Here is a 27030-nt window from a genome sequence, read left to right as displayed (position 1 = left end):
TAAACCACGTGACCTGTGTTTACATCCTCTCCTCAGTTATTTCTTTCTTCTTCCACCTCGACACAACAGCTCTCCATTACTACTTTACCTTTCCACCCGGTCCAGGCTCACCAGTTAGCCCAGTAAACCGGTAGTTAGCCTCTAACTGGAGGCTGTTAACGGCTGAAAGTGACTGACCGTCGCAGTGCACAGAGCATCCAGTAACAAGGAGTGAGTTAATGCGACACGGCATTGTGAGTATTTTTAATTTATTTTAAGCGAACTACGTTTTTTTGTGTGTGAGTTAGCCGGTTTGTGTTGTTGGCAGAATAATTGTGTCGGTTTTATTTAACTCCAGACTCGCTGTTCGGTGTGTTTGCTAGCTTTCAGGATAAAGATGTGAGCTTACCTAACCTGCTTTGTCTCTGTTTTGATGATGGCGCACTCAGGCCCACCAAAGCTAACGTTAGCTGGCAACTCTGCTGGCGTTATCCGACAACCAGATGTCAACACTTCGCATTTAAAACGTCTATTTAACGTGTCAGTGTTAGCCACAGTTGCTAAATTCACCCGTTGTTTAACGTCTTTTTCACTTCGGTGTGCCTAACGTACGGGGCTCGAGGACTTTCTGTCACAAACGTTCGCCTCATCAGGCGGAAGAAGCTCAAATCAACGTTTTGTTTGTTTGTTTTGACTTTTGTTTGTCACGCAGCAGCTACCAAAAACACGCATCAGCTTGTGTTGTTTTTTTGTTTTTTTTAACAAACCGGTTTAGCTAGTCGTTGCTAAAAGATTGAGGTTAATCGCACTGCAGAGAGCTGGCCAGCGACTGCGTTTATGGTCGACAAGTGGGAACAAAAGCTGGAGGAGTGCACACACGCACGGGCTCTGTTTACTGTCTGTCAGCTCGTGTAATGGATGCTTAGCTCGCTGTGTTGTTTCTCACAGATGTGCACGGCGGGATTTTAAGAAACAGCCGTGATTAATAACGCTTGACAACATTTCATGAAAGCGCTGTTGTTGTTTTGCTCCACCGTCACACGCAGTGCGAAGAAAGTGTCCCGGCCGCTGATTGGCTGACAGGCTGCTGTCTGTGTGGCAACTGCAGCACGTGACCAGGTAGAGAGCTGATTGGCCTCATCAGGTGTCAGTTGTGGGGACATAGGAACATCTGTATGTATGTACACCGAGTGGGCAGTAAAATAAATACATCTGTACACTCTGAAGCACCATCCATGCCATAAGTACAACTATACTTTTTAGTATTTTTATTATATTTAGTTGTTTTTCAAACTTTCAGACAGAGCGTTCAAAACATGAGAAATACGCTTTAAAATAATACACAAACTACCACAGAGTTGAATGAACACTTTTTAGGAACTATGAACATATTAATATGTTCTGCAGATTATCTGTATCTGCATTTTATTTTAATGATTGCCAGTAAAGTTAATTAATGAAAAAGTGTGCATATTACACTCAACCAACACACACAGTCTGCAATACATGCAAAGAAAGTGTCTGCATGGAAGGAACTTTTACTTTGTAAAACCTCAGGGCGATATTTTTGTACAATTATTTTTTATTATAATTTTCACTGAACTTTTTAAATAAAAAAATTAAGGGAACTTGCTTTTGCTAAAGGCATTTCAACAATGTTTTGTGTTGGAGTTTGTTATAATCCAAAGTCTAATTTTTGCCAGAAATATTTTGATTTTTATTGTAAAAACATATCTGTTCCAAATACCAGTTATCGGACTCATTAAGTACTAATAATTTGGTATTGGCCCTGAAAAAACAGTATCGGTCAACCCCAATTATGTTTGTTTATTCATCACATCTATTACGCATGATATGATGTCATGTGGGATGGACCAGAAAAAAATGATTGTCTAGTTAGGCTATTCACTGCTCACCTGCATGGCGAAGGAGAGAGGGGTTAAGTTTTCTGGGTTCCCTAATTTACCCGCTAATCTCACTGATTTCGCATTTACCTTAGCACAAATCAGTTTCATGTATTAGATTTCGTTCCTGTTTATTTTTACTCTGAAATCAACAATAAAATCTTTCAATGCATATGCTGAAGTGAAAATGGATTATTAAAACGGTACGTCATACAGACATCAGTTGTTCCAGTCTCAGCCTCTTAGGCTATGGTAGTCTCAACAAGTGACTACACAGTTTAGGATACACAAGATTAGGGGTGCAACTACTGCTTATTGTCATCATTTAAACTTATTTACTTGTTTGGTTTTTAAACTATGCAAATAGTGGCAAAATGACCAGTATATTTTTTTAAAATCCCAAGGAAATATGGATTTTTTGACCTATCAGCAGTCTAAAATCAAGAAGATATTAACTGTTGCATAAGGTCTTCTCATCACATGAGGAAAAATTAAGATGGATAAAATGTATGCAGTACAAGACACAAACGGTTGCAGGTTATCTAGCTGCAACAAATTGAGGGAAAGACAACAATGTTTATGTTAGGTTTATCCCAAAACTGTATGACCTTTTTTTTGATCACACAGTCAGTAGGAGCAAAAGTGACAGGAAACAACTAGAGATCTGGTACGATTGCTTCACACACACACTCATGCATTGAGTTCCTGTTGCCAGCCTGGTACCATAAATGTATCTACTCTCACATCCTGTGCTGTCTGTGGCTAATTAACACAGAGTCCAGCGGTCAAAGTTACATAAATAAAGAGAGATGTGAATACACTTTTCATTCACTCTGATCACACCATCACACTGCCCAACCCCTTTGAGATACCTGGGGACTGAGTCAGAGTAGAAATGGTATTATTTCCTAAATCAAAAGGATTTGTCCACCGCTGAGTATAAAAACCTTCAGAGGTTTTCATGGCAGTTTTTTTCGTATATTCCAGTCTGAGGACGGTACTAAAGGAAGGGGTCATTATAGTGAGCGACTCATTAGACTGTGGGACATCTTGTGCAGCTGTGGAAATGAAAGTCAGGATTTGATACTACCACTAACACCGCCCCAAACTTTATAACTGAAAAAGGAACATATACCTCTTTAAAGGCAAAAATGTTTTATAAAAGAGTAGAAATTGGGCCTTATTTAAAAGAAAATTCTTGTCTCACAGGATTGGACAGACAACTGACTTGAACCAGTTAGTCCATGGGTCAGCAACCTTTACTATATTAAATAGCCATTTCTGGCCAAAAAATAAAATCTTTCTGGGGCTGCAAAAACATTTGAGTGTTAACACATTAATAATGTGTCTAAATGAGCGTCCATTAATATGTTTTACCCTAAGTTGACTACTCTGCAGTGGGCTATTTATGATCAACCTATTTGGTATTTTGAAGGCCCAGACACACCAAACTGACATCAAAGAACTAGAAGTGATGACGGCCAACTTTGAAGCGCCTCACGTGGCCTGTGTCTCGGCCAAAAAGTTGCATGTGAACACTGCAAAGGCTACAGCCAACTGACAACAAACACATACGTTGTGCATGTGCATGAGAGGAAACATCCTCATACCAGCAGGCGGCAGTAGTCCCTAATTATAATTTAAAAAGGGAAACCAGAAGACTGATGCAATGGATTCAAGATACTAGTTAGCACATTAACAACACAACCCGATGTTGAAAGAACAAATTATATTAACCGTGCTATTGCATACAATAACAAACAATTATTAACCGTTTCTGTGAAACGGCTCAATGGCAAAAAATGAATCCCATCTTATATTGCAATTTCATTTCAATCTCACGCCCTCTTGACTGTAGCTTACTTTCCTCACTTCCGTTTCTCCTCTTGTGCAGTGAGCTGAACAGCCAATCAGAGTTACTTCATTTACAGACGGGCTCCACCACCCATACTACATGCTGAATCAGCCCCAAAAAGCTGAGAAGGTATAGAAGTATTGAAGTAAAAAGCTAATGTTAGGCTAAAATGAACTACACTACGGTGACCTTGCCACTACTACGAGGTTGTAAAGACGCGTTCTGTGTGGCTCGATGTGATGATGTTTTTTTAGTCTAATGCAGCCATTTGTTAGCAGCCTCCTTTTTTTAAGACACATTAAAACTTTTCAAGTGTATAGTGGGGTATTTACTGATGTATACTTTGTGCCATAGAACAAAGCGTGAAAGTCTCTCGTGTGTGTTAACCACAGAGCTTATTTCAGGCTTCTAACCAAAAAACCTTTTTAAAAAACCCATAGACTTAAGGACATGGGAACCAGAGGTAAAAGACTATTTTCTTGGGTGCTTTATGGGATATGGGCAAAACTAAAAGATCAAAGTACACATCAAATTTTTCCAAAAGATGGTGTCTGTCATTTCAGGTAGTTCTTATCACCCTGATGTTTGATCAAATGTTCATTTTTCTGGTAAGTTTGGTTTGAATTAGTTACTTGATGCTATGAAAAGGGGGCTTGACATCTATATTGGTGCTGATTGTGATTGGTAGTACCCATAAACTGTTGAGGACACAAGATGACAGACAGCTCAAGATGGAAGCAGCCTGATCCATAACGTTTAGGCTTTTTGGGTGAAGTAGAGACACATCGTTAATCTTAAATACAGACTATGATTGGAATATGTGGTGAAACATTATTTTTCCCAGGTTTTTCCTGGGTTGACATTAGAGGAGGGGTCAATAGGTCACTGAATTCCAAAAGATGTATCCTCCGATGCCCGTTAACCTATTCAGCAAACATCATAGTCCTCTGTTCAGATTTTAGGTACATTATGTAAAATTGGACATTTTAGTGTAACTGTGGTGCTAGAAAAAAGGTCATTGGGGGACCTAAATCATTATGATTTATCTTCTGCGTGCCATGGATATCCACAGCAGATTTAATGGGAATTGGGTCATTAGTTTTTGGGGAATCGTGTCATGAAATAAAATGCTGAACAAGTGGAAGATTTTCCGTGCTGGTACAACTAGATTAGGACTCAGCATTGCTAAAAATGTATACAAAAGTAATCTTTATTACAGAAATGTTGTTCTGAATTACAGTACAATGCATGTGCAGGTGTTTTTCATCTCAATAACATTCAGGCGCCTTTGAGGCAAAATACGAGTACTTCTATGAAATTTGCATTTGGAGAGCATATTTGCACACATGTTGTATTAATAATACATGTGACATTGCAGGGAAAACAGTCGCTGACTTCCTTCCATACAGATCAAATCTTATTAATTACACCTCCTGAAGTTTTTTATCTGGCATTTTATACTTTAGTGTGATCCAAACATGCTCACATTATTAGCTGCAGTGAATATGGAACAAAGCTTTCACTCACCGGCCTCAAGAAATGTAAATTCACAGGCAGGATTTACATATTCACACAAGTCATTAAGGAAAATGTGGAAACTATTAATTAAATATCTATTTTTTTGTAGCTTTAAACACACTAACGCTGTAATCTGTTGTTACAACGTCACAGTTACAAGACTTGTGATTGTAGATCTATTATGAAATTTATGAAATTATCTATTATGAAAACACATAGATGATTTTTTTCCACTAATAATAAAAACCACATCACCCTGGGCTTTGCCTACAGAGTCTTGGACTTCATTTTGCTTTGCTGACACAGCTACAAATGAGCTGATAAAAGTGCTTTACTTTATACTGTAAATGCAGGTAACCATGAGGATTATCAGGTTACCCCACACTGCCTGCTGATCACCAGAGTGTACATGTCGGTGTGCTGCCTCGACGGGCCTTTGGTGTTTAGTTACAGCTCTAGGGTTGTTCTCGTCTTGCCAGAAGATCTGTTACGTGTTTCGTCATGCACTGAGTGAGTCCTTGGCTGGGTCATAGCAGCTGGTTATGACCTGAGATGGTGTCAGTGCACTTTCAATACACACCCGGGGTCAACCCAGGACATCCGGTGTGTGTTTACCAGTTTATTTCTGTTTACAAGTATTTTTTTTCTGCCTAGCTTCTCTATAGCAACAAATACCTACCTGGTCCTTATTTTTTTTGTCTGGGTGAATGATGACCCCTGTTTCAAGACTCTGGTTTATCATTGGTAAAACTGTACAGCAGAGCACAAAAGCAATTTGCTTGTAGAACACCTCGCTTGACCCATTTTCCTGGATTTTCTTTCAAGTGCGGGCAACTCAAAGGACTATGCATTACAGAGAGGGTAGAGGAGGGAAACTGGGATAAAAAATACACCGCTGTACAATCAGTGAGGGTGAGCGAATCAATGAGTCTTTTTGCCTGCGAAAAAGAGCCAATGGAAAATTACCTTACCAGGCCTCCCACTACAAAGTCACCTCTGAATTTAATCTTTATTAGCTGAGTCAGATGTGGAGATGCTGAGGAAGCAGAGAGGGAATTCAAGACTTGTCTCCCTCGGCTGAATCTCCAGCTATAGCCTTTCACTTTGTGCCAGTGTGGGGTATTTTAGGCATCAAAGCAACTACAAAATGTTTAAAAACCAGCATGTGGTAGGAATTTCCTCTTAACTTAATAGTGAAGCTCAGTACTCAATGTAAATGTAACCTTCAGATCAGCAGAGATCTGTTTTAATTGACCCAGTGAAGTAAAGCAGTGAATTCTTGGCATTTAACGAATCAATTTAACTAACAGCATTATATACAGCATACTGTACATTACACTCTGCATGTAGGACATTACATAATGAATAGAGCTTTTTTCACAACACAGATTTTGTATTTTCTGCAGGAAAATCACAGGTGTAACAAAATTACACGAATGATGGCTCTGTTCCATAAAGACATGCCAGTAATCCAGCATATGTTATACAAGAGATCTTGAATCAAATAGCTCAACTGCATGGGAAACCATCAGAGTAAAACTCTGGAATCCCATATTTTTACACTGAAGTACATCTGAACTAACAGGTGAGGTGTAGGTGTGATTTATTTTGGGATCAAGGTTGGCCAGTGCTCACCTAAGCAGCCCGAGGATGTGTTTTAAGGAGAGGATGGGGAGCAGTTGTTGAGGTAGAATTGGGAATATGCTAAACTTCTAAAGAAATTCATAGTATTCGACTGCAGACATCTTGCAAACCAGAGGCAATTTTAGACAAAATAACAGGGGATAGTCATTAAATAACAACTGTGGCCATGCACTGTAGTATTGTGCCATACTGTATGGCAAAAAACTCCATGAGAATGCTATCAAAATGTAGTTAGTAATCAACTACATTATCAAAGTAGTTAACTCCAGAAATATGTGGTGATACTTGAGTTAAGGCACTATCTATTCTTTCATACCTTCATACGTTTCTGGCATTTCACTGGGTATACAATATACAACGGCATTTGTGTAAAACAATAAACAAACGAAAAGCATAAGCTGAGAAGCAGAGCTACTGGTGATAGAATAAGTGTAGCATGTATTTTTAATGTCTAGCTTACAATGTTGTGTTTCTCATCAAAAAAATAAGCCCACTTAGACAAGTCTCGCTGGGCTGAACGGAGATGATCTGCTGAATAAAATCACGTGGCTAATAAACTGCTTTTGAAGTTGGAAGAAGTAATCTCAAGATTAAGTTATATGTAGAATTACTTCCAAACAGTGGCTGAGAAGTTTTTCATTTGACTAGTTCTGTAACATTATCCCCACCACTCACAGAGGCCACCTTTCCCAGCTCAGCTGTCTGTTTTACCAGTAGACGCTGACCTCTGGTGACAGGTGTTGTGCCCTACATCGGCTAAATATGGCATCTTTGTATCTAGAAAAAGAAGCGTCAATAGTTTGTTTTGGAGAATCAGTACAGTATAACAAAACATAGAATTGCAATATCCGAATGTATATTTCTTCTACACCCCTACTATATTCAGTAAGAGTAAACAAGGGTATAAGGGAGGTGTATGTTTGGGGGATTACTCTGTGTAGCACAGGTGATGTGATATTCAAAATCTTGAGGCTGAAACTACAAATTATTTTATCAAATCAGAATGCCTTAATGTTGTATTATTGGATTGTTTCAAACATGACATTTTGGTGAATATATTATTTGTAATAAATATTCACATAGATACGCCTATAGTGTTTCATTAAGTCTGTTATTAAACCGTTTTCATCCTGAAGGGAAGTCATTTGGGAAAATCCTGCTATATTCATTCAGTCCTCAGTCTGTTTCTGTCACAGTTAATATTTCATCAAAAAGACACTCCCAGCTGTGGGAAAATATTAATAAATCTTTACTTTTATCAGTATCTTAACTATAAGCTACGCTTGCAGATTTAAGCAGATGCTGTGTTCCCGAGCAGACATGTTGCCATAACGTGTTTATATAATTTCTCTCAGGTCACTTGCTGCGCGGACATGACCGTAGTCTGAACTGACGCTTGAGGAGTCACAGCGGCAGCATCCTTCAGGTCAGCCGTTCATCTCCATGCCACTGTGAGGAGGAATCACTCATCCTGAGTACGAGTTCGGCCCTTGTGTTTCTCTTCTCTTTTCACCATGGGGGGAGCCGTGAGCGCCGGGGAGGACAATGACGACCTCATTGATAATCTGAAGGAGGCTCAGTATATTCGCACAGAAAAAGTTGAACAGGCTTTTCGGGCCATAGACCGTGGTGACTACTATCTGGACGGCTACCGAGACAGTGCCTACAAAGACTTGGCGTGGAAGCATGGCAACATCCACCTGTCTGCTCCGTGTATATACTCCGAGGTGATGGAGGCCCTCAAACTACAGCCTGGACTTTCTTTCCTCAATCTGGGCAGCGGAACTGGCTACCTGAGCACAATGGTGGGCCTTATCATAGGTAAGCATAGTGTACTCAGCTGTGTTTTCCGTGTGTGGGAAGTGTTCAGATGGTCTGGAAAATCTAGGTTAAACTAATTTGCTACAGTGCACTATGTGCCTACAGATCTGTATCAGTGACGTTTACATCTGCAAAATATTCCACATTTTGCCTAATTTCAAGAAAAAAAAGAAACAATATTCCTACCTAAAGTGATTATTCTACTACTACTACATGCTACATGCAGCCACTCTGATTAATGTCCCCTAACGTCTCGATTATCATGTCAAAAGATTATCATGCCATTTTGCATTTTTTCAAGAGAATATGATTTTTTCAAAGTTTTACACCAATGGTCAACTTGTTTGACTGTCTAAACGCCTCCAACATTCAATCCTTCAACCCCCTTCTTAAAAAGGTTGTCTTTGCTATATTTGCACTGAAACATCCAAAGCCTGCTGATATCTGAGTCTTTCATAATGTTCAAAAGTAGGTGTGTTTCTTCTTCTTAACATAAATGTGGGCTTTCATTTGGGCATGCATCTCTACACCAGCCTTTCAAACTGCTGTTTGTCTACAACACATCCATGATAATTCACTGAGCTGACCATAAACAGGCATGAGGATGCGTGTCGCAAACTGCGGTAAAAACCTCAGTTGAGACACAAGTGTGAGTGTGTTGTTGTGTCCAAAGAAATCTCCTAAAACATGAATAATCCCAGCATATCCCACATCTCAATCGGAAAATTCTACATTCAGAATAAAGGCCTAATTCTGAATATTCAAATAAAATATACTGTTTAAATGACCTGTATCAAATTCTGGAATATTGTTATATTTAGTGCAAGTTAAAAGTCAGTGATTATAGGATGGCAAGGATTTTTTTCATCTCCAGTTAATGCACAGATTATTCTTCAGGTTTTTGGGATAATTGTAAAAAACTGAGAGATGCCCATCACAATTTCCCTAAAGCCTAAGGGACCATTTAGATGTTATTTTGTCAAAAATCTAAATTATAAATATTCAGTTTATAATTAACATAAAAGTAAGAAAATCTTTTTTGCCAGAAAAAGGCTATAACAATATGATTAAAATAATTGCAGATTATTTTTTGTATCAACTAATAATACAACTAATACTTTCAACATGATACCACAATACCTGGCAGGTAATGTAAAAATATTGTTCCTGTTGTGTGTTTTTTCCAAGGGCCATTTGGTGTGAACCACGGAGTTGAGCTCCATAAGGACGTGGTCGAATATGCCAGAGAGAAACTGGATGACTTCATAAAGAACAGTGACAGCTTTGACAAGTAAGTGCATGCTTTAAACCAACATTTCATCTTGGGAAAAGCGCTGAATTGCTTTCTTGGGGACAGTTGGTTTAAAAGATCAATACCACTCTCAAATCTGTCCTTAAATTATAAGGTTACATCTATCCCCTGGTTAGGCTAGTTTAGCATACATATTGTAAACAGGGGATAGAAGCTAGCACAGTTCTGTCCAAAAGTCACAATATCTGGCACTAGCACTTCTTAATTTCATTCATGTTATGTTATATCACAGTTGACTATTCCATATAAAAACAAAAATTAACAGGGTTCGTACAAGGTTCCTGAATTTGAAATATAGGAATTTAAATGCTGGAATGAAAATTAGATTTTTTTTGGTCCATTAAAAATATTTGAATAAAATTGAAGAGAACATAAAGATACAAGATCTTCTCAAACATTTTACACAAATGTTTTAAACAAGGAAACCAAGAACAGCCTTGCTTGCAATTATTTTCTAATGCTGTATGAGTGGTATGAGCTCAGAGTGGCAATGGGTTGGTAAACACCAGTAAATAGTCAGCACCAGGATGTTTAGCCTGCAAAATAGTCACAACCGAGCAGCATCAATTGTCAAAGTTTTGAGATATAATTTGGTCAATAAGCAGCCGTGTGTGTCTGACTGTGGATGGTTGAGCAAATCTGCACACTTATCTTCCGCAAGATAAGTGTGCAGATTTGTGGAAAAAGCAATTTCATCCTTGAAAATAAAAGTAAGTGTTTGAAAAAGTACTTTAAAGTCCTTGACTCTGGCTTGCCCCTGCCTTCACAAACCCTGAATTAAACAGATATAAGATATAATGTGTTAACTAGTGAGCTTTAGATAAGAATATTATCTCATACCTTGTGACAAAAACTGCATGTGTTCAAACCACAGGCTCTAGTAACTGTGTTACCTGCCGGTTTCGCTCTTGTGGACCATAAGACTCAGTCTTGCAAATTAAATACGTTTAAATGTCTCTAATTATACTCATATAATCTGCATAATTCAGTCACAGCTCACAAATGTGATGATGAGCCTGAAAGAAAGAAAAAAAAACTGTTCTCCTCTGTCATTTAATGCCTTTTACTCACTATACTTGTTATTATTTCACAGGTTTGAGATCTGCGAGCCTGTCTTTGTGGTGGGGAATTGCCTTGAAATTTCAACAGACAGTCACCAATACGATCGCATCTATTGTGGCGCAGGAGTGCAAAAAGACCATGAAAATTACATGAAAGTACTGCTCAAAATTGGAGGCATTCTGGTGATGCCAATAGAGGATCAGGTAAGTACTCTGAGCCATCACACTGATGCAGAATCAACACTCTGTGATTGCAATACAAACTGCTAACACATGAGGGAAAACACGGCAAAATAGCTTTGACCTACAAGGCTGGTTATGCAACTTTCACATGCATTATTGAGCCACAACTGCCCCTGGATTTGAGCACACACAGGGCTGTATAAATAAATGTTTTATTTAAAATGGTGGACGTGTGAGTGTGGACAGACTGTGGGGCATGCAAGAGGGCATTTAGACTATTTTGGGGAGTTAGTGGAGAAAATAGTTGGCAGGAACTTTTTCTGTCAGGAGAGTATAGGTTTGGATGGATTCATGGTCAAGGATATGGGGCAATTTAAGGAATTTTCAAGGTCCCGTATTGTAATAAATCAGATTTCGATTTCTTTTTTAAAATATAAAGGCAGTATAAGTGCTAGGGTTGAACGGTATGGCTGTAAAATAATATTATGATATTTCAGGGTATTTTTGTGGTAATTATATTTTTGATGATACAATAAAAACATTGAGAATAATTCATTATTAATTAAAAAAAAACCCATAAAATTGCAACAAAGTAAGTGTTAGAGGTGTATATGTCAACATAAATGTAGTTTGCCTTCAAATATTCAGCAAAAACTGAACCAAAATTCTCTCAGTTTAGTTTGTAAACAACAAAAGTAAATTGTGAGATTCAGATTCTGTATAAAATATAAAAATTTAACAACATAAAGTCATAAAGTAATCAAAACTTGCTCATCTAGATAGTTGCCAAATTGACAAAAACATGCCTTTGATCTATAAATAATCCGTATATACAAATGACTGATTTGTTTTCTCCACCTGGACCTGTATGTTCTGTTATTTCTCCTCCACTCTTCCTGTTATAGCGTGTCTCTCAGCGCTGATAATCAGACCCGCCGCACACAAACAGATCTGCATTCATCACACATTCGTACTTTTTTTTTGTTGTGCTGGAAGCATCACATAGGTTTACATTAGGAAAGGATTTTGACAAAATTACCTGATGACACTGATTACTGTGTGCGCACAGAAAGAGAGTAGAGGGAGACGCTGTGCTGCTCTGAGCCGCTGACAGTTTATTTTAAGTAGCATAAAAGGTCTGAAAAGTTCGGGGCTATTCATAAAACATTCAACAGTCCCAGCCACACTACTGAAGTTGCTCCTGGCCTAGAGCAATTTTCCTTTCAACCACGCTTGTTGATGCCACATGATGCCATGATGTCAACAGGTCAAAATATTGCCATTATCACAATATTAATTTTTCTTATCATATTAAGCATTATACCAGGATTATCATGGATGATATGATATGGCACATCCCTAATAGATGCTATATAAATACTGTAAAAGAATCAAAATGCTCTATCCACAGAGAAATGCACACCGTATGGAGACGCTGCACCCTCAAACGAGCCGTTAGGACCTCTGTAGACTTGTGATGTCACAATTACATGATATTAAAGGTAGAAACTGCCACCTCAGTGCTGTTACAGTCTTTATCTAGCTATAATAACGGTGCAGAGATGCAAGAGCACAGATGTGGAAGACCTGGAAACACTGACCAATCAGAGCAGACTGGGCTGTTTTGGGAGAGCGTCTTAAAAACAGGCACTAAAACAGAGCATTTCAGACAAAGGGTGAGTACAGGTATTCTCAGGGAGACAGTATGACAAAAATAATGTTTTTAACTGAACATTAAAGCATGTAAACATGCTTCAATAGAAGCCCCAAACGCAAGAATGAACCTGAAAATGAGCATTATTTAGGACCTTTAAAGGACAAATGGGCTGACGTTAAGCAAAGCTTGACCATGATTATATACTGTGAACAGAGATGTGTTATTTGGATTATGTTGTCAGTAACTGAAGGCCTGAGTGCACTCTGAAGTGTGCTCAGAGAGTGCAATATAGTTCAAATAAATAACTCATACGGTATGCTGTGTTTTTACGGAAGTCACAAGGTTTTAATAAGAACGAGAGCAGCCTACTTATCAATCACGATGGAGAAAATAATTACTCATAATTATAATAACAGATCTTTGAAAGATCTAAACAGCATGAAAGTGCTACAACCCATATCCACTCGGGCCATGTCCACACTAATGCTAATAATTTTCAAACATGTCTTTCTTCCTCTTTGTTGTATCCTTTCATCAGCCCCAAGCCGACTCTCTCCACCTCCCAAAAAAACACTGACATTGCTGGATACTGATTCAAAGAAGCAACAGTCACCTTGTATGTGAAATCATCATAGAAACAGAACGAGTAGAAAGGACGTCAGGGGGTCATAAAGTGTGTTACATTCACTAGTCTAAAAACTGTGTTTTGAATGATTCTTACACCTATTTTCTTTATCAAATAGAAAAACACAACCATACACCAATCCAAGTCCCTGTCTTTCACTAAATTTGGAGTAACAGCTTTATGTCTAGGGAACTCATCATAAAACACACTTTATTCAAACTTGCCAGAAATAAAAACAAAACTTGCCAAACTGCCACTGTCCCAACAACCACCAAGTCTGTTTTGGTCAAAATTATGTCCTAATTCACAAATTTAGATGTGAAAATATGCTGATCTGCACACAGTTTATCCCTGCAGTCGCTCTCAGCCTCTCAGCTGTACAACAAGAACTGGATATCGCTCATTCTTCGAAGTCAGCGATGATAACATCGTGTTTCAACAAACACGAATGCAATTAAAGACAACATAAAAGAGAAATAACAGTTATGGTGATTTTGGTTGTTATTGCATAACCTCAACCCTAAGTGAGTTTGCGAATTTCCGCAAGTTTGTTTTATTTCGTTTTAAATGCCAGAAAAAAATGCTGAAATTTGTCTTGCCTCATAAATACAAGAACAACATTTTTACAAAACCATACAACAAACGCTTCAAATCACATCAGACATTACGAAAAATGGATGCAGTGCAACATATTACTCACTCCCTGTTACATTCAGTGTTTGACCCAGTTACACTGAGTGTACTTAGTCATACTTTGATTTAATAGTTTGACAGACTGAGAACAAAAAACATGTACCATCGAACCGGTGGGACTCTAAATCCCCTGTGTGATGGCAAAAACTAACTTACCCAATAATGTGTGTGAATATGTACTATTATTATTATTATTGGTAAAATTAACAATCAATTCATCGTTATTTGAAAAAGAAAAACAAAAAACATAAAGACTTTGCTTATTTCAAACAATACCAAATGCATGTTTCCTCAATCAAAGCTCAAACCAACATTTTGAACATACTTTGACAGCGTTGCATAGCCTATTGATTAATCGATTACATTTCACCTATCTGATTAAATTTATAACAACTGATTAATCGATCATCATTTATTATCATCCCTAGTTCAGACGTAATAATACCACCCAGAGACAAAATTCTTTTAGTGTACGCAGCTTGAAAACTAGACTCAAGCGTTTGACTCATAAATTTGTTTATATGGACGTTTATTTGGCAGTTGGCTGGCTACAACAGTTGCCATAGCAATGGTAAACATAAATGGCTGCCGCTCTGACCTACATTGGTTTGACTGGTAATGTCTATTCTACTCTCATTCTGTGGTTAGAACATAATGCATTGTATGCTATAGATGTCATCTTAAGAATACCTTATCTTAATTTATGCTGGTGGGTGCTCTCAAAAACAACAAAAACCAAAAAAATTCTAAAAGGACTGCAATGCGCACTCTTAGTAATGACTGTAAGCCTTTATCATTTATGACCCTTAATCATATACAATTTTAAACATGCCCAAACATCTATATTGTGGCTTTAGGGAAAGAAAAAATAAGTGAGCGTTATGGTGTTGAATGAAGTACATTAAAGATAGTTATGGATGCATGAATCATGTATTTGCCTTCAAGGCATCTTCAGAATCTGCTGGTATTAATGGGCCTGTTGTGTGCCACTCGAATACTCCCCTGAAACCACGACACCTCCCCCCAAGACATGCACTCCCTTTATTAGCATGCATGATGAGTCCAGAGCTTCATGCGCTTTAATTGTGTTTTGATAACTGTCATGCTGTGGACTGGTAATTACTTGTTATGGCCGGAGCCACCAGATATCTGTCATCTACTGAGGACCATGTCTCGCATGTCTAACTTCTCACACACTTTGATGACGTGTCTGATAGCTGGGGCTGATATGATGATTTAATGTGTGTTATTAAACGAACGACTTAAACGATTAGAAAGATTGACTAAATTAATTGGCTACTCTTTTGATGATCTTTTAAGTCATCTTTTCAAGCAATAATGACAAAGATTTAATGGCTTCAGCTTCTCAACTGTTTTGAGTGTCGGTCTGACGAAAAGAGACATTGGAAGATTTCACCTTTGGCTTTTTTACTGTTTTAAAAATTCTCAAATTAATTGAGAACATTTTTTGTATATTAACTCTCAAACAAAAGAACACTTTGCACATCTATCAGATAAGAAAGGAGCGTTGGAGAGGGATGAATCAACCTTAATGCTGCAAAAGGACTCCTGCACACCGTCTCACTTGCAATATCACTTTATTTACGATGTTTCAGTACTAGACCTTCATCAGGCAAACAAAAAACACCAAAACCGTTTTTGCAAGTTAGACAGTGTGTGGGAGTCCTTTTGCAGCTGTATATTAATTGTAAAAATATTCATATGCAGCAGTTTTTCTACTGTCAGAGATTTTTTATTCTGTTTATACCATGGGAGCTATTTCTTTAATATATCTGGCAGTTATTTGCCATCGTGCGCAGTGTTGCAAATGTAGAGGTGCTCCTCGTTTCCTGGGGTAAGAGATATCTTTACACAGTTTACTGAACACATGTAGTTATGAGTAAGATCATTAGACGTGTGAATGTTTAATGAGCAAACTGTGTTATTTGTACAGAGATAAGTGTAATAATATAGAGAATCACACGGACCAACGCTGAAAGATTCCTCTCTACACAGGTGGCAAAACCTCAAAACCGCACAATAAGCAAATCTAAATATATTTTGGAGAGAAACTGTGCTAGTTTATGCCCCGAGTTCTTGCTCCCTAGTGTCACACAGCATTTCAGATTTCATTTTAAGTGTTGAGTTCAGGTTTTGTCTCTTTATGCAGCTGACCCAGATAACCAGGACTGGCCAGTGCACATGGGAGAGCAAAAACATCTTGGCGGTGTCCTTTGCCCCCTTGGTCCAGCAGAGCAGAGCTGATGGAGAGAAGCCTGACACTGTCCAGCTGCGTAAGTTCCTCAGCCTCAGCAAAACAAAACAAAACTAAAAAAAAACTCTTTGTGTTTTACTATGCCTAACTGGTCTTGAAGTGTAAAGCAGGCAATATTTCAAAGTCAGACAGTACATTCAAAGTGATGTGACGAGACGAATCCTGCAGCAGTATTTGCTTTGACATTAGAAGCTCGCCCTGCAGCTGCTTCAGTTGTTCCCTTTTCCTTGAAATACTGAGACACAGTTCTCTCTTTGACAGCCTCGCTTGTTTATGCTGCCCTAGTTGAAGGACTGGTGCAGTTGTATAGATTATTCTTATTTTTGTGGCGCATTGCCCTGAAAGACTGTGTCATATCTATTTGTCCTCAGCCCCAGTGACTGTCCGCAGCCTTCAGGATCTGTCTCGGATCTACATCCGCCGCACTCTGAGAAACCTGGCCAACGAGAACAGTCAGGGGAAAGGGATGGTGCAAAGAGTTCCCCAGAAGCGCAAACGCAGACGCTGCCGACGGCGACGCATCAACACCTACGTTTTTGTAGGCAACCAGCTGATCCCCCAAATGGTGGAGAGCGAGGAGGAGGAGCATGCAGAGGAAGAACACAAGGAGGTGGAGGAGGAGGAAGAAAGAGACATTGGCGACATTGAAATCTTCAAGCAAGTGAACATGTTGAGAGACCAAATAATGGCTTTACCACTGCCTGAGTCACTGAAAACATATTTGCTGTATTACAGAGAGAAATGACTAATTAACTCCATTTCCACTCTTAACGGGTGAGGCGCCTGCTGAAATGCTTTTCTTCACCCTTTTCAGTACAAATGTAGCATTATTTCCATTAAATCTTGATGGCAAAACTGTAATAGAAAGAGACGTCATAGATAATATTGGATAATAATGTTATGATTGTCGCAAATTGTTAGTTTTTGCTGACATTTTCTTTTGATTTGTATATCAAAATAACAATGTAAAAAGTATACTAAATGGACATAGTTTCAGACACCCATTTTGAGATTCAGATTTTATCACAATATCAGGATTTCTGCAGGAATTTGCAGATGAAAACAATTGTATAAAAGTTCTTATTATATTTGTTAAAATATGATCATGCTATGATGAAGACTTTTACTGCAGCCTTTTTAGAAGCTTTAACTTACAATCAGTGTATGGTGATTAAATGATCACCAGAAAAGACGCAAAAGACACTGAGAGGCAAATAAGGCCATATCCTCCCATTCTGAGTTACAGGTATACTCTGCAGGAAGTGACGGTTGGTAAGAGAGATGTCAATGGAGGGTTTACTACACATTAATTTTTTTGTTGCGGCCCACCATGATAACAACAACTGCCGCAAAGTGTTATTTACTGCACCACACTCTAGGAGCGCAGAGTGTACTTGGGGCATAAAGGGGGCAGCAGAATGCCAGATGCAGTGTAAATTAAACTTAGCTGATTTCTCTGAGTCTCTAAGTTTGCACTCCCTCGCCTCATCAATCAGTCTGATCTGATCAGATCAGCTGCGATTGGGTCGACTGATCACTTTTCCACTCTGCCAGAAAAAAAAAGTTTCATGTAGAGTTCCACCAGTGCTGCGTTCACTGACCCGCAAAAACGTCCGAATTTAGAGGATATACACACACGCGCACAAAAACAAACAGAAAGTTTGCTTCGTTAATCAGTTTACCACAGAGAATATTTTTGACTAGATCTGCATGTCAGACTGAAGGTAAATTTGCTGCTATTGACGCTATTCATTCGGCAATTACCACAAGTAATATCATCCCTACCCAAAAGCGCTGCTTTGGAAACATTTTGCTCACCCTCCGGTTTCCCCTTCGAAACGGCGTTACAAGCATTAATCACAGATTGAGTAGCATCACTAGCTTGTTCCATTGGCTAACCAGTGAAGACTGGAGGGTGAGCAGCTGGCACCGTTTCTGCATGTTAAAGTGGCTACCCAGCTGTCTGTCAGCAAAGCCAACAGAAAATGAACTAAAAGGCATGACATCTACAAAACCAAACATTAAAATTTCACCACCTTTAAATGGATAGCGCTTTAAAATGCAGCAAACTAAAAGGAGTTACTGGTTAATTTGTGTCCGATTACCCAAAGCAAAACTGACATCCCTGGTTTATAAAACAACATATTAACTCGGCCTCTCCTCCCTACACTGCAGACAACTGAACTACTGTACGAATGTTATATTTGTCTTAATGGAAAAAGCAGATACTTTTGCGATCTAACTAAGCTAACCGCCAGCATCTACTTGCCCACCAAAAAACAGACCAACTCCACTTCGCCCTTTATCCCCATCCACTCCTGTGAAAGCCAACTGCACAATACTTTAACTTTGAAATGAACTTTTGTCTTCTTGCATCTCACCTCGCTATATTTGCTTTTTTTCGGTGCTGTGTCCACAATTTTCGTCGTTTCCTCTGATATGCATGCTGCTACTATCTGGTTGCTACCTTTTTATAAAGTCCCATGCACTGTGCCCATGAACATCTGACCACAGCAAAATAAGAATAGAATAGTGAAATACACGCAGAGCGATACAGCCACACACTTCTTGTGTGTCATAACTCAGTACATTTACATGATGCTGGAGAAAGTAGAATCATTGTGTTAGTACGTCTAAAACTGGACTTTTAACATGAATGTAAACATGTTAGTCCAACTTAATCATACTAAGCTGATTTCTCTGAGACGGACTAACAAATCTAGATATTGCAGATGAGAGGTCAACTGTCTCTCATGTGTACGCCTAAACCGGAGCTGAACTGGCCCAAACGTTCTGCACATGCTCCATAGCTCCTTTACTGGGCTTTGACCCGGAAGCTGAATAGCTCAAATTTGCAAAAGAAAGCCGTGAAGAACAAACAAAGCAGAAGGGAAGAAAACAAAACAAGACCAACAAATCAACAAAAAGTAGCTGAGTACATACCAAATGTACAGCACCGAAAAGTTTGCCATTTTTTCACCATTTAACATGCAACCTGTGTGCTGCTAGCTAAATTGTTTGGTGTGTTGCTGTGTTAAAATGAATTTGAGAGCTCGTAGTTACGACACAGGAAGCCGTGCACACAACATGCTTGGACTTCAAGTTGCTAGGCAACAGCAACATGGAAGTTACTGTCGGTGTCTAGGGCCCACCGAAGCTAATGAGTCATATAATTCAGGATATGTAAAGGTATCGGTTCAGAGGAGAAGATGAGAATTACGAATTACGATGAGACTCTGTACGACTAAAATGATTATATATTAACTGCGCCTTCGCCATTGCTGAAAATGTCAGCAAACACATCACAACTTGTCAACTCGGAGCTGACGGAAAATATCTACTCACGAGGTCGTAAATACCACATGAGGGGTTGTTCATATGGACTCATGTCGTGTACACAGTAACACAACCCCGAATGATCACATCATCTGACGTAATAAGTCAACCAGAAGATGATCCAATAACAACTAGCTGAAAGAAGGCATATCACGACCCACCGTGGTGGAGTTAGACACACCTCTGTCAATAAATCGATTCTCCCCCGGTGCTCGTATACTGGTACAACGGAGCTGTAACTGTTGCTCGACTTAACTGTGCATGTAAACGTACTGAGTGATGATTGAGAGGGATTACTTCTCTATGAGTCTATACATTGTTCCATAGGAAAATCCTGCACAGTATACCTTCCTAAAAGAGTAAGACATTCTTGCAGAATCATGAATTGTCTTTACTCTTCTTGATATTTCGTTTTCGTTTTTTGTACCTTCTTATAACAAGAGATCATACAGAGAGTAGAATCATTTTTTCTACAGGGCACCTTTTAAATGTAACTTTTTCTACCAGGTGTTTGCATACTCGTTTCCTCACTTTGCATATGAGTAGCTGACATCCTACTTGATAATGAAGAGGTGTTGTAGGCCCTCTCCTCTCCGTGGTTTCCCCTTCCATTTTTGGTGCAAATAGTATATCGATTAATCATATCAGAGGTTTGATGATGGGTGTTAAGTGGTGGTTCAGCTTTGTTTAAGAGGAAACTGCTAAAGGGGAGTTGTTTGTCAATAATGCATGAATATACTGTATATGTGTTGGGTGTTCCTGACTTTACTTCACATCTTATGATTGGTCACTGGAAGTGATGTCCCAAGTGATCAAGTGCGGAAATGTTTGGAGAAAAAAAAACGCATTTGAAGAATATTAATCAATTTGATGGCCTTGAGACAAATCTTAAATCCTGTATAGTACTGCTTTTTTAATCAACAGCAATGCAAATCAGAATCACTGAGGATTTTGAAGCCTTTTATACCCTGGACTGTAGAAGTGTCCAACAAAGCACCTTAACTCTGCAGTCCTCAAGAGAAATTTGTTTCGTGGACTGTTGCAATGTAAATCAAAGTACAATTTGCTTGCAGAACATCCCTGATAGTGATGGCTTTTAAGTGCCAACGTACCCCATCACATTAGGACTTCTGCAAGCTTTCTGGCACATTAAATTCACCCAAACGATGGTATATTTCTACAAAAACATTCCAAGGGGAAAAAAAAGAAAACAGCACATCACTGATAGATGTCACACTTTTTCTTCATGCTTTACGACTTTGGAGATTTCGTTCATCTTACTTTGAATGCATCATTTAGTATTCCAAAAGCTGAGTTGAATGTTGTTGATATTAATTCTATTCAATATAAAGGTGATATATATGTATTATCATATGATTCTGCATACAGTTTAATTTGGTTTGTTGTAGCGCCCTCTTGCTGTACTGTATCTTGACACTGGGAACTCTGTAGATCAAAACTCCACTGCTGTCTGTTTAATAGATAAGATATATTAGTGCTATAGGTCTTCATTTTGTTATAGTGTAATGAAAAATATTTTGTTTGAAAACAGGAGTGATTATTATATTAGTAGTTTTTGTGTGTGAAGAGGTATCATTTATTTTTATGTAAGGTTTTATTTTTTGGGTTTTTTTGGTTTTTTTTTACATCCATCGGACAGCTTTGCAAGTAAGCAATAATGGAATCATTTCTCCGCTCATAATTACCAATAACGGCATAGTCCCATTTGATTTGCGTAGTATCCATTAAAATTGTCATGAGCAATTACAGGAATGCAAAAGTTTATATACCATTATCTAAAATATAATTGCTAATTAGAGAGCACATTAAGTATAGAAAGCAGGGGACCTACAACCTCGACTCTCAGGTCACGCCTTGCACCAAAGTTAATGGGACTGCTGTGATTACGTTTAATGTGGACGAGATTCGACTACAAAAATGGCACCCGGTAAAGACCAAGTCATAATCAATTCTGTGCTTTTATATTAAGTTAATCTGTTGAGAGCCAAAAAAAACAGTTCTGTTACTGTTTTTAGGTTGACTTCTCATAGTGTGTGCAGTTCATCTTGAAAATGTGTTGTTTCTCCGTAAATGTTTGGCACAAAAATAAAGGTCACAATCACATTATGCCTCTTCTAATCATTGTAACCGCTCTTTTCTTGTGTGTCAGATGGTTTTCTTCACTGACGTCCGACGTGGTCAAGGAGTCAAATGAGTCATTATTGCGCGGGGATAGAAAGCACAAACAGTAGTTAAAGTGCCAATCTGGCATCCTTGGCAAGCGCGTGATGACCTTTTTTTATTTTTCCTCGCTGCTACATTTAATTGATAACACAGAGAAAGAGTTTCCATTGACCCTCGCATTATGGCTTTTCCGACAGATTTGTGGATTTGCTGCAACGACCTGGAACAAGTAAACAGGTCCTTATCTGCACATAAAACTGAAGGCTGCATGCATTACTAATTTATGGTGTTTTGTACTTGATTTTCTGACATAACTCCTCTATCTTTGACTGCAGGAAACACAGAGGCAACATGAGCAGCATTCATGTGATGGAATAAGAAGCTGCTTTTATAAAGCAACTCTATAACTTCTTGCCTAAGATGCAGGTTTCCTGCTTAAAGCTTTAAATCCTTAAGATAACGCTGATGACATCTTTAGGCTTGTTTTCTGGACTATGTGCATTTTTTTTTTCTTTTTGTATACTAACATCGTACTGTGTGTACGTGTTAGCGGTGTATGAGTAGTACAACTTAGTGTGCAATACAGTCAGGGATGGAAGAGTACTAAAACATTTTACAAAAGTACAAGACTGATACTGTAAAGACATTTTACTCGCAGTATTATCTCAATAATAATGATTTTAAAACTGATTCTCTTAAATGTATATCTTGACCTTCATCTGTTTTAGAGTCTAGAGTATACAATTGAATTCATAAGAATAACTAGACACTTTGTTCTTTTTTATTTTATATGCAATCTTTCTGTTTTCCTAAAAATACAATTTGTAAATTCTTCCACATGAAAAATAAATAAATAAATCAAAAACTGACTGATGTCAGTGTAGAGTTTCTATGTCAAAACTAGTTTGGAAACCATTTGCAGTCCAGTATGCAACTTCAACATGCATGGTTGAAGATTCTGCATATCTAACCAGGTAAATAAGTACCATACTTTTTTTAATACTTTTACTTTTAATAACATTGTGTCAGTGATGTATGATGTGCAGTATAGTCAGGGATGGAAAAAGTATTAAAACATTTTACTAAAGTACAAGAGTGTTATTTTAAACATTTTACTCAGGTAAGAGAAAATATGATGATGAGGTTTAATTAAAAAGACCAATTAAAGGTGCAGTGTGGAGGATTTAGGTGCATCTGACAGTGAGGACTGCAGATTGCAGCCAGCTAAAACTTTTTCCATGTGCCAACTGTGAACTCCTGGTTGGAATTCCTTCAGTGTTCATAGTTCAGTTTTTTTTAAGCCGAATTAGCAGAGGTTTCCTTCTCTGTAATTAAGGTGGCTGTCTAGAAAACACAAATGGCCTATCTGGAGCAAGTGTTTGGTTTGTCCGTTATGAGCAACAGTAGAAACATGTCCGTGCAGCACGCCGTTTTCTGCGTAGAGCACCTGCTCCCTATGTAGATATAAACGGCTCATTCTGAGGTTTGTAACATAAACATGACAATTCTTATTTTCAGGTGATATACACAAAAGAAAACATACTTATGACATTATATTCCATTTCTGCTAATAAAGCACCCTAAATCCCAAAACCTGGACCTATAAGTATAAGTATCAAGCTCAGGCAAAGACACCCTGACCCTGATGACATCTTCAGGGTCATTTTTTCAGACTTTGTGCAATTTTTTTGTCCCAACATTGTATTGCGTGGATATTAACAACATATATATATAATCTGTGCATTTTAACACATAGACCAGGATGGAAAGAGTGCTAGAACATTTTACTCAAGCGCAAGACTGTTAGTCCGACTTAAAAACATTTTACTGAAGTAAAAGAATAAATGTAAACGATGATGTTTAATATAATCAACTAGACCTCTCAAATTAAAACATTTATGTAGGCTACAAAAAGTGCATCAGCATGACAACCACATCACACCACAGAGCCCGTCTGTCACAACCAGCAACACGTTCCTTTACAGACGGCACTTTGCACACAACTGATGATCGCTGCAACCAGCACAGAGGACAAAACTCAGCCACACAAGCAACAAAGAAAAACAGTAACAGTAACACGACACCGCGGCGGGTGCATCAAGCAAAATCAAGCCACATAAATTAAATAACCTGACATTTCTTATAAAATCACACAGCAATATAAAACATCAGCAGAACAGACAACACAGACATTCCACCAATATAAAACAGCCATTCGCACACATACAGGGCCGGCCCAACACATCAAGTTATACGAGCAGTTGCTTAGAGCTCCCTGGTGTAGAAAAGATTTTTTTCAATTGAACAAGACTAAAAATTGGACATTTCGTGCCATTTTTGCCAACAGAGACAAAACAAAAAGCTCGGAGACAAGCGTAATGGACAATTTAGGTAGACTAATAAGTAATTTACTGTCTGCTACGAAACAGCACTCCAAGGATTGTGTGGTTAAAAAAAAACAAAAAACAAATCAAATGAAAGTCATCGCATCACAGACATCAAATTAAACAGAGCTGTGCAAACGCTGCCTCTGTTAAAATATTTTCAGTGCTTTACTTAGCCATCAGCCTTTTTCAGACAGGGAATTGGAGCAGTTATATCTAAGCCGCAAGACGCCATTCACAAAAACTGTCGTGACTTTGCAGAACACTGGAGCGGTAACTGGTCGTGTATGAGGCAAGGTGGAGCAAATACAGTGCTCACTTACATGGTAATCTTTTTTTCAGTGGCTAAAATATGTCTTGCTGCAGCCCTGACAACAACAGCACATTGTTTAGTTTCTGTGACATTCAATTTGGTTCATCAAACACACTAGCAAAGCAACACAGTGCATTTAATCCACAGAGCAGAGTCCTTATACATCTGACCTCCACATGAGGCTGCAAGGGACAACAGAAATCAACACGTTTGCTGATTTTGCATATATCTTTGCAATTACAATCATTTTAACATACTACAATAAGGGGGCCCCCAAAGCAAATCCTGCCTACGGCCCCCAAAGCCTATGGCCGGCCCTGCACACATAATGCCAAAACAGACCTGCACAGTCTTCAATGCACAAACGAGGGAGCACGGTATGTCTTCCTCTGTAGAAAGTTACACAGCAATATGAGTGTTTATTTTACTCACCTGTCTGAAGACACCGAGCCTCGTGCAATCCTCAACAATCTGCTCCAGGTTCAACTTCTCTGCTCCTTCATTTTTAGTCCATAAATAGTCCACTGATCCTCTCTGTCGCACTGCGCTCCACAAAGTTTTCAAACATGTTGCAAAGTTTCTGCAGCTAAAACCGGGACACAGATTATCGTCTCAGACAGCAGAAAGTCCTCACGCTCCTCACCGAGGGGAAAAGTTCATTTAGAAATCACGGCTGGTGGATCCGCCATTGTAGCTTGAAAAGTGTTTCAGCGTTTAGCAATTGGCCAGACAAAACGTGCACCTGTGGGTGACGCAAAACGTGGGCGTGTTTGATTTGGGTTGATGGGGTCACGCATTCCCGGAGTGACGTATTAAACACGTGGTTAGTTAAGGTAGATACAATTTTTTTTTTAGAGAGAGAGGTTTTTTTATGAGCGAGAGATATGCAACCAGTAATTACCTAATTATATATGTATATCTCCTTTTTTGGTTCTTTTCTTACAAGCTTTATTATTACTTACTTACTTTTCCTTGTGACTTTTGTTTTTACTCAGTACAGTTCAAGTAAAAGTAAAATTACTCGTTTTTTAAAAACATACTCAAAAAAGTACAAGTAGGCCTAAACACACAAAAAGTAACAACTTTGCACCAGTAAGAGTAAATGTATTTGGTTACTGCTACTCCTGCATATACAGTAATCAAAACTAAACTGCTACTTCTTGAAAAACCATTAAGCTATATTTAATTACACTGTTGCTATAATTATGGACTTTACCATGCATTTAACATATCATAGGCCCACTTCAAAAATCAATGTGAGTAAACTAATATAATAAGTATATTTATATTGAGTAAAGTAAAATTAATTAAACTATTACACTTCATTTTGATTTAACTGTGTCTCACAGTCAAATGGACTTTCAGTCATATGTTTTGCTGCTTTTATGCCATTTTAAGGAATAGTGGGAACTTATTTAACTTTCTTGCTGGGAGTTAGAGGAGATCAATATCAATCTTCTCATCTAACTCTCAGCAAGAAAGAGAATTAGCAGTGCTGTGCACAGACACTTTATAAAGGCAGGTGCTCACGTGAAAAAAGGGCATCATCTGTGGAAGGGATGCCAGCTGCAACAATCAGACTAAGTGTGCTCTGCTCTCCTTATTTTGTGCTCCTCTCCTTTCCTTTGCTCTCCTCTTAATTTGTTTCCCTCCCATTTATTTTTTAAATAGTCACTGACTAGTTCTAATAATTATCCTCTAATTAATCTTTAAATATCCTTTAAAAATCCCAGAGAACAGACCCATGTAGTGGCTGCAGCTCCAAATTCCTCCTCTGCACTCTTTGCACTCAGTATACTGTCTGTGTGCAGCACCAAAACACATCAGGTTTGTTTAAATTAATCATTAGAGTTGCTGTGTGGCTCCAGCTCTAATCAGCAGTGATGGAAATAAAACTCTTGGGTGAACATGCTAATTTTAGCCCCCTAGCCAGCGAGATACAATCATGCGCTGCCACAAAATACTGTCCGTCTACGTCTGAGCAGCGTTCAAACATCGTTCCAAATTAGTCCGCAACAAGTTTGAAACAGAGACTGAACAAGTAAAGGGAAAAAAAACAAATAACCGCTGTAACATTTTCACTGGCCTCCATGTTGCTGTCAGCTATTTACTAACCTGTTTTCCAGCCCGGACACACCAGAAAAAAAACAAAAAAGACAGAAAGGCATACTCTGCTGGCACTGAAAAATGAGTCTGTGGCCTATTTTTAGCAGGATTTCACATGTTTAAAGAACCTGACTGCATGGCAATTTTTTTGTGGGGAAGGGGTGGTAGTGTATTTTTCAA

At 38.5% G+C, this 27030-nt stretch overlaps 1 protein-coding gene across 1 annotated transcript; it reads left to right on the top strand.

Annotated features, from left to right (window-relative positions):
• pcmtd1 (protein-L-isoaspartate (D-aspartate) O-methyltransferase domain containing 1) lies at nucleotides 1-21990 on the top strand. Its single transcript, XM_042497092.2, has 6 exons — nucleotides 1-233; nucleotides 8256-8721; nucleotides 9910-10012; nucleotides 11127-11298; nucleotides 16423-16546; nucleotides 16899-21990. Exons 2-6 carry the CDS (start codon nucleotides 8415-8417, stop codon nucleotides 17270-17272), a joined length of 1080 nt encoding a protein of 359 aa, XP_042353026.1. The 5' UTR covers nucleotides 1-233; nucleotides 8256-8414; the 3' UTR covers nucleotides 17273-21990.
• The last annotated feature ends 5040 nt before the right edge of the window (nucleotides 21991-27030 follow it).

This window comes from Plectropomus leopardus, chromosome 12 (genome assembly GCF_026936395.1).
Source record: "Plectropomus leopardus strain MGB_pleo_1.0 chromosome 12, ASM2693639v1, whole genome shotgun sequence".
Taxonomy (NCBI): domain Eukaryota; kingdom Metazoa; phylum Chordata; class Actinopteri; order Perciformes; family Serranidae; genus Plectropomus; species Plectropomus leopardus.
The sequence above is the reverse complement of the archived record's forward strand: the minus strand, read 5'-3'. Positions and strand labels throughout refer to the sequence as shown.

Bases quoted from the DNA above. Each gene is read 5' to 3' on its own strand.
- pcmtd1 (XM_042497092.2), top strand. From the start codon at position 8,415: ATGGGGGGAGCCGTGAGCGCCGGGGAGGACAATGACGACCTCATTGAT. The intron at 8,722-9,909 runs GTAAGCATAGTG...GTTTTTTCCAAG, and splicing joins AATGGTGGGCCTTATCATAG to GGCCATTTGGTGTGAACCAC. The intron at 16,547-16,898 runs GTAAGTTCCTCA...ATTTGTCCTCAG, and splicing joins GCCTGACACTGTCCAGCTGC to CCCCAGTGACTGTCCGCAGC.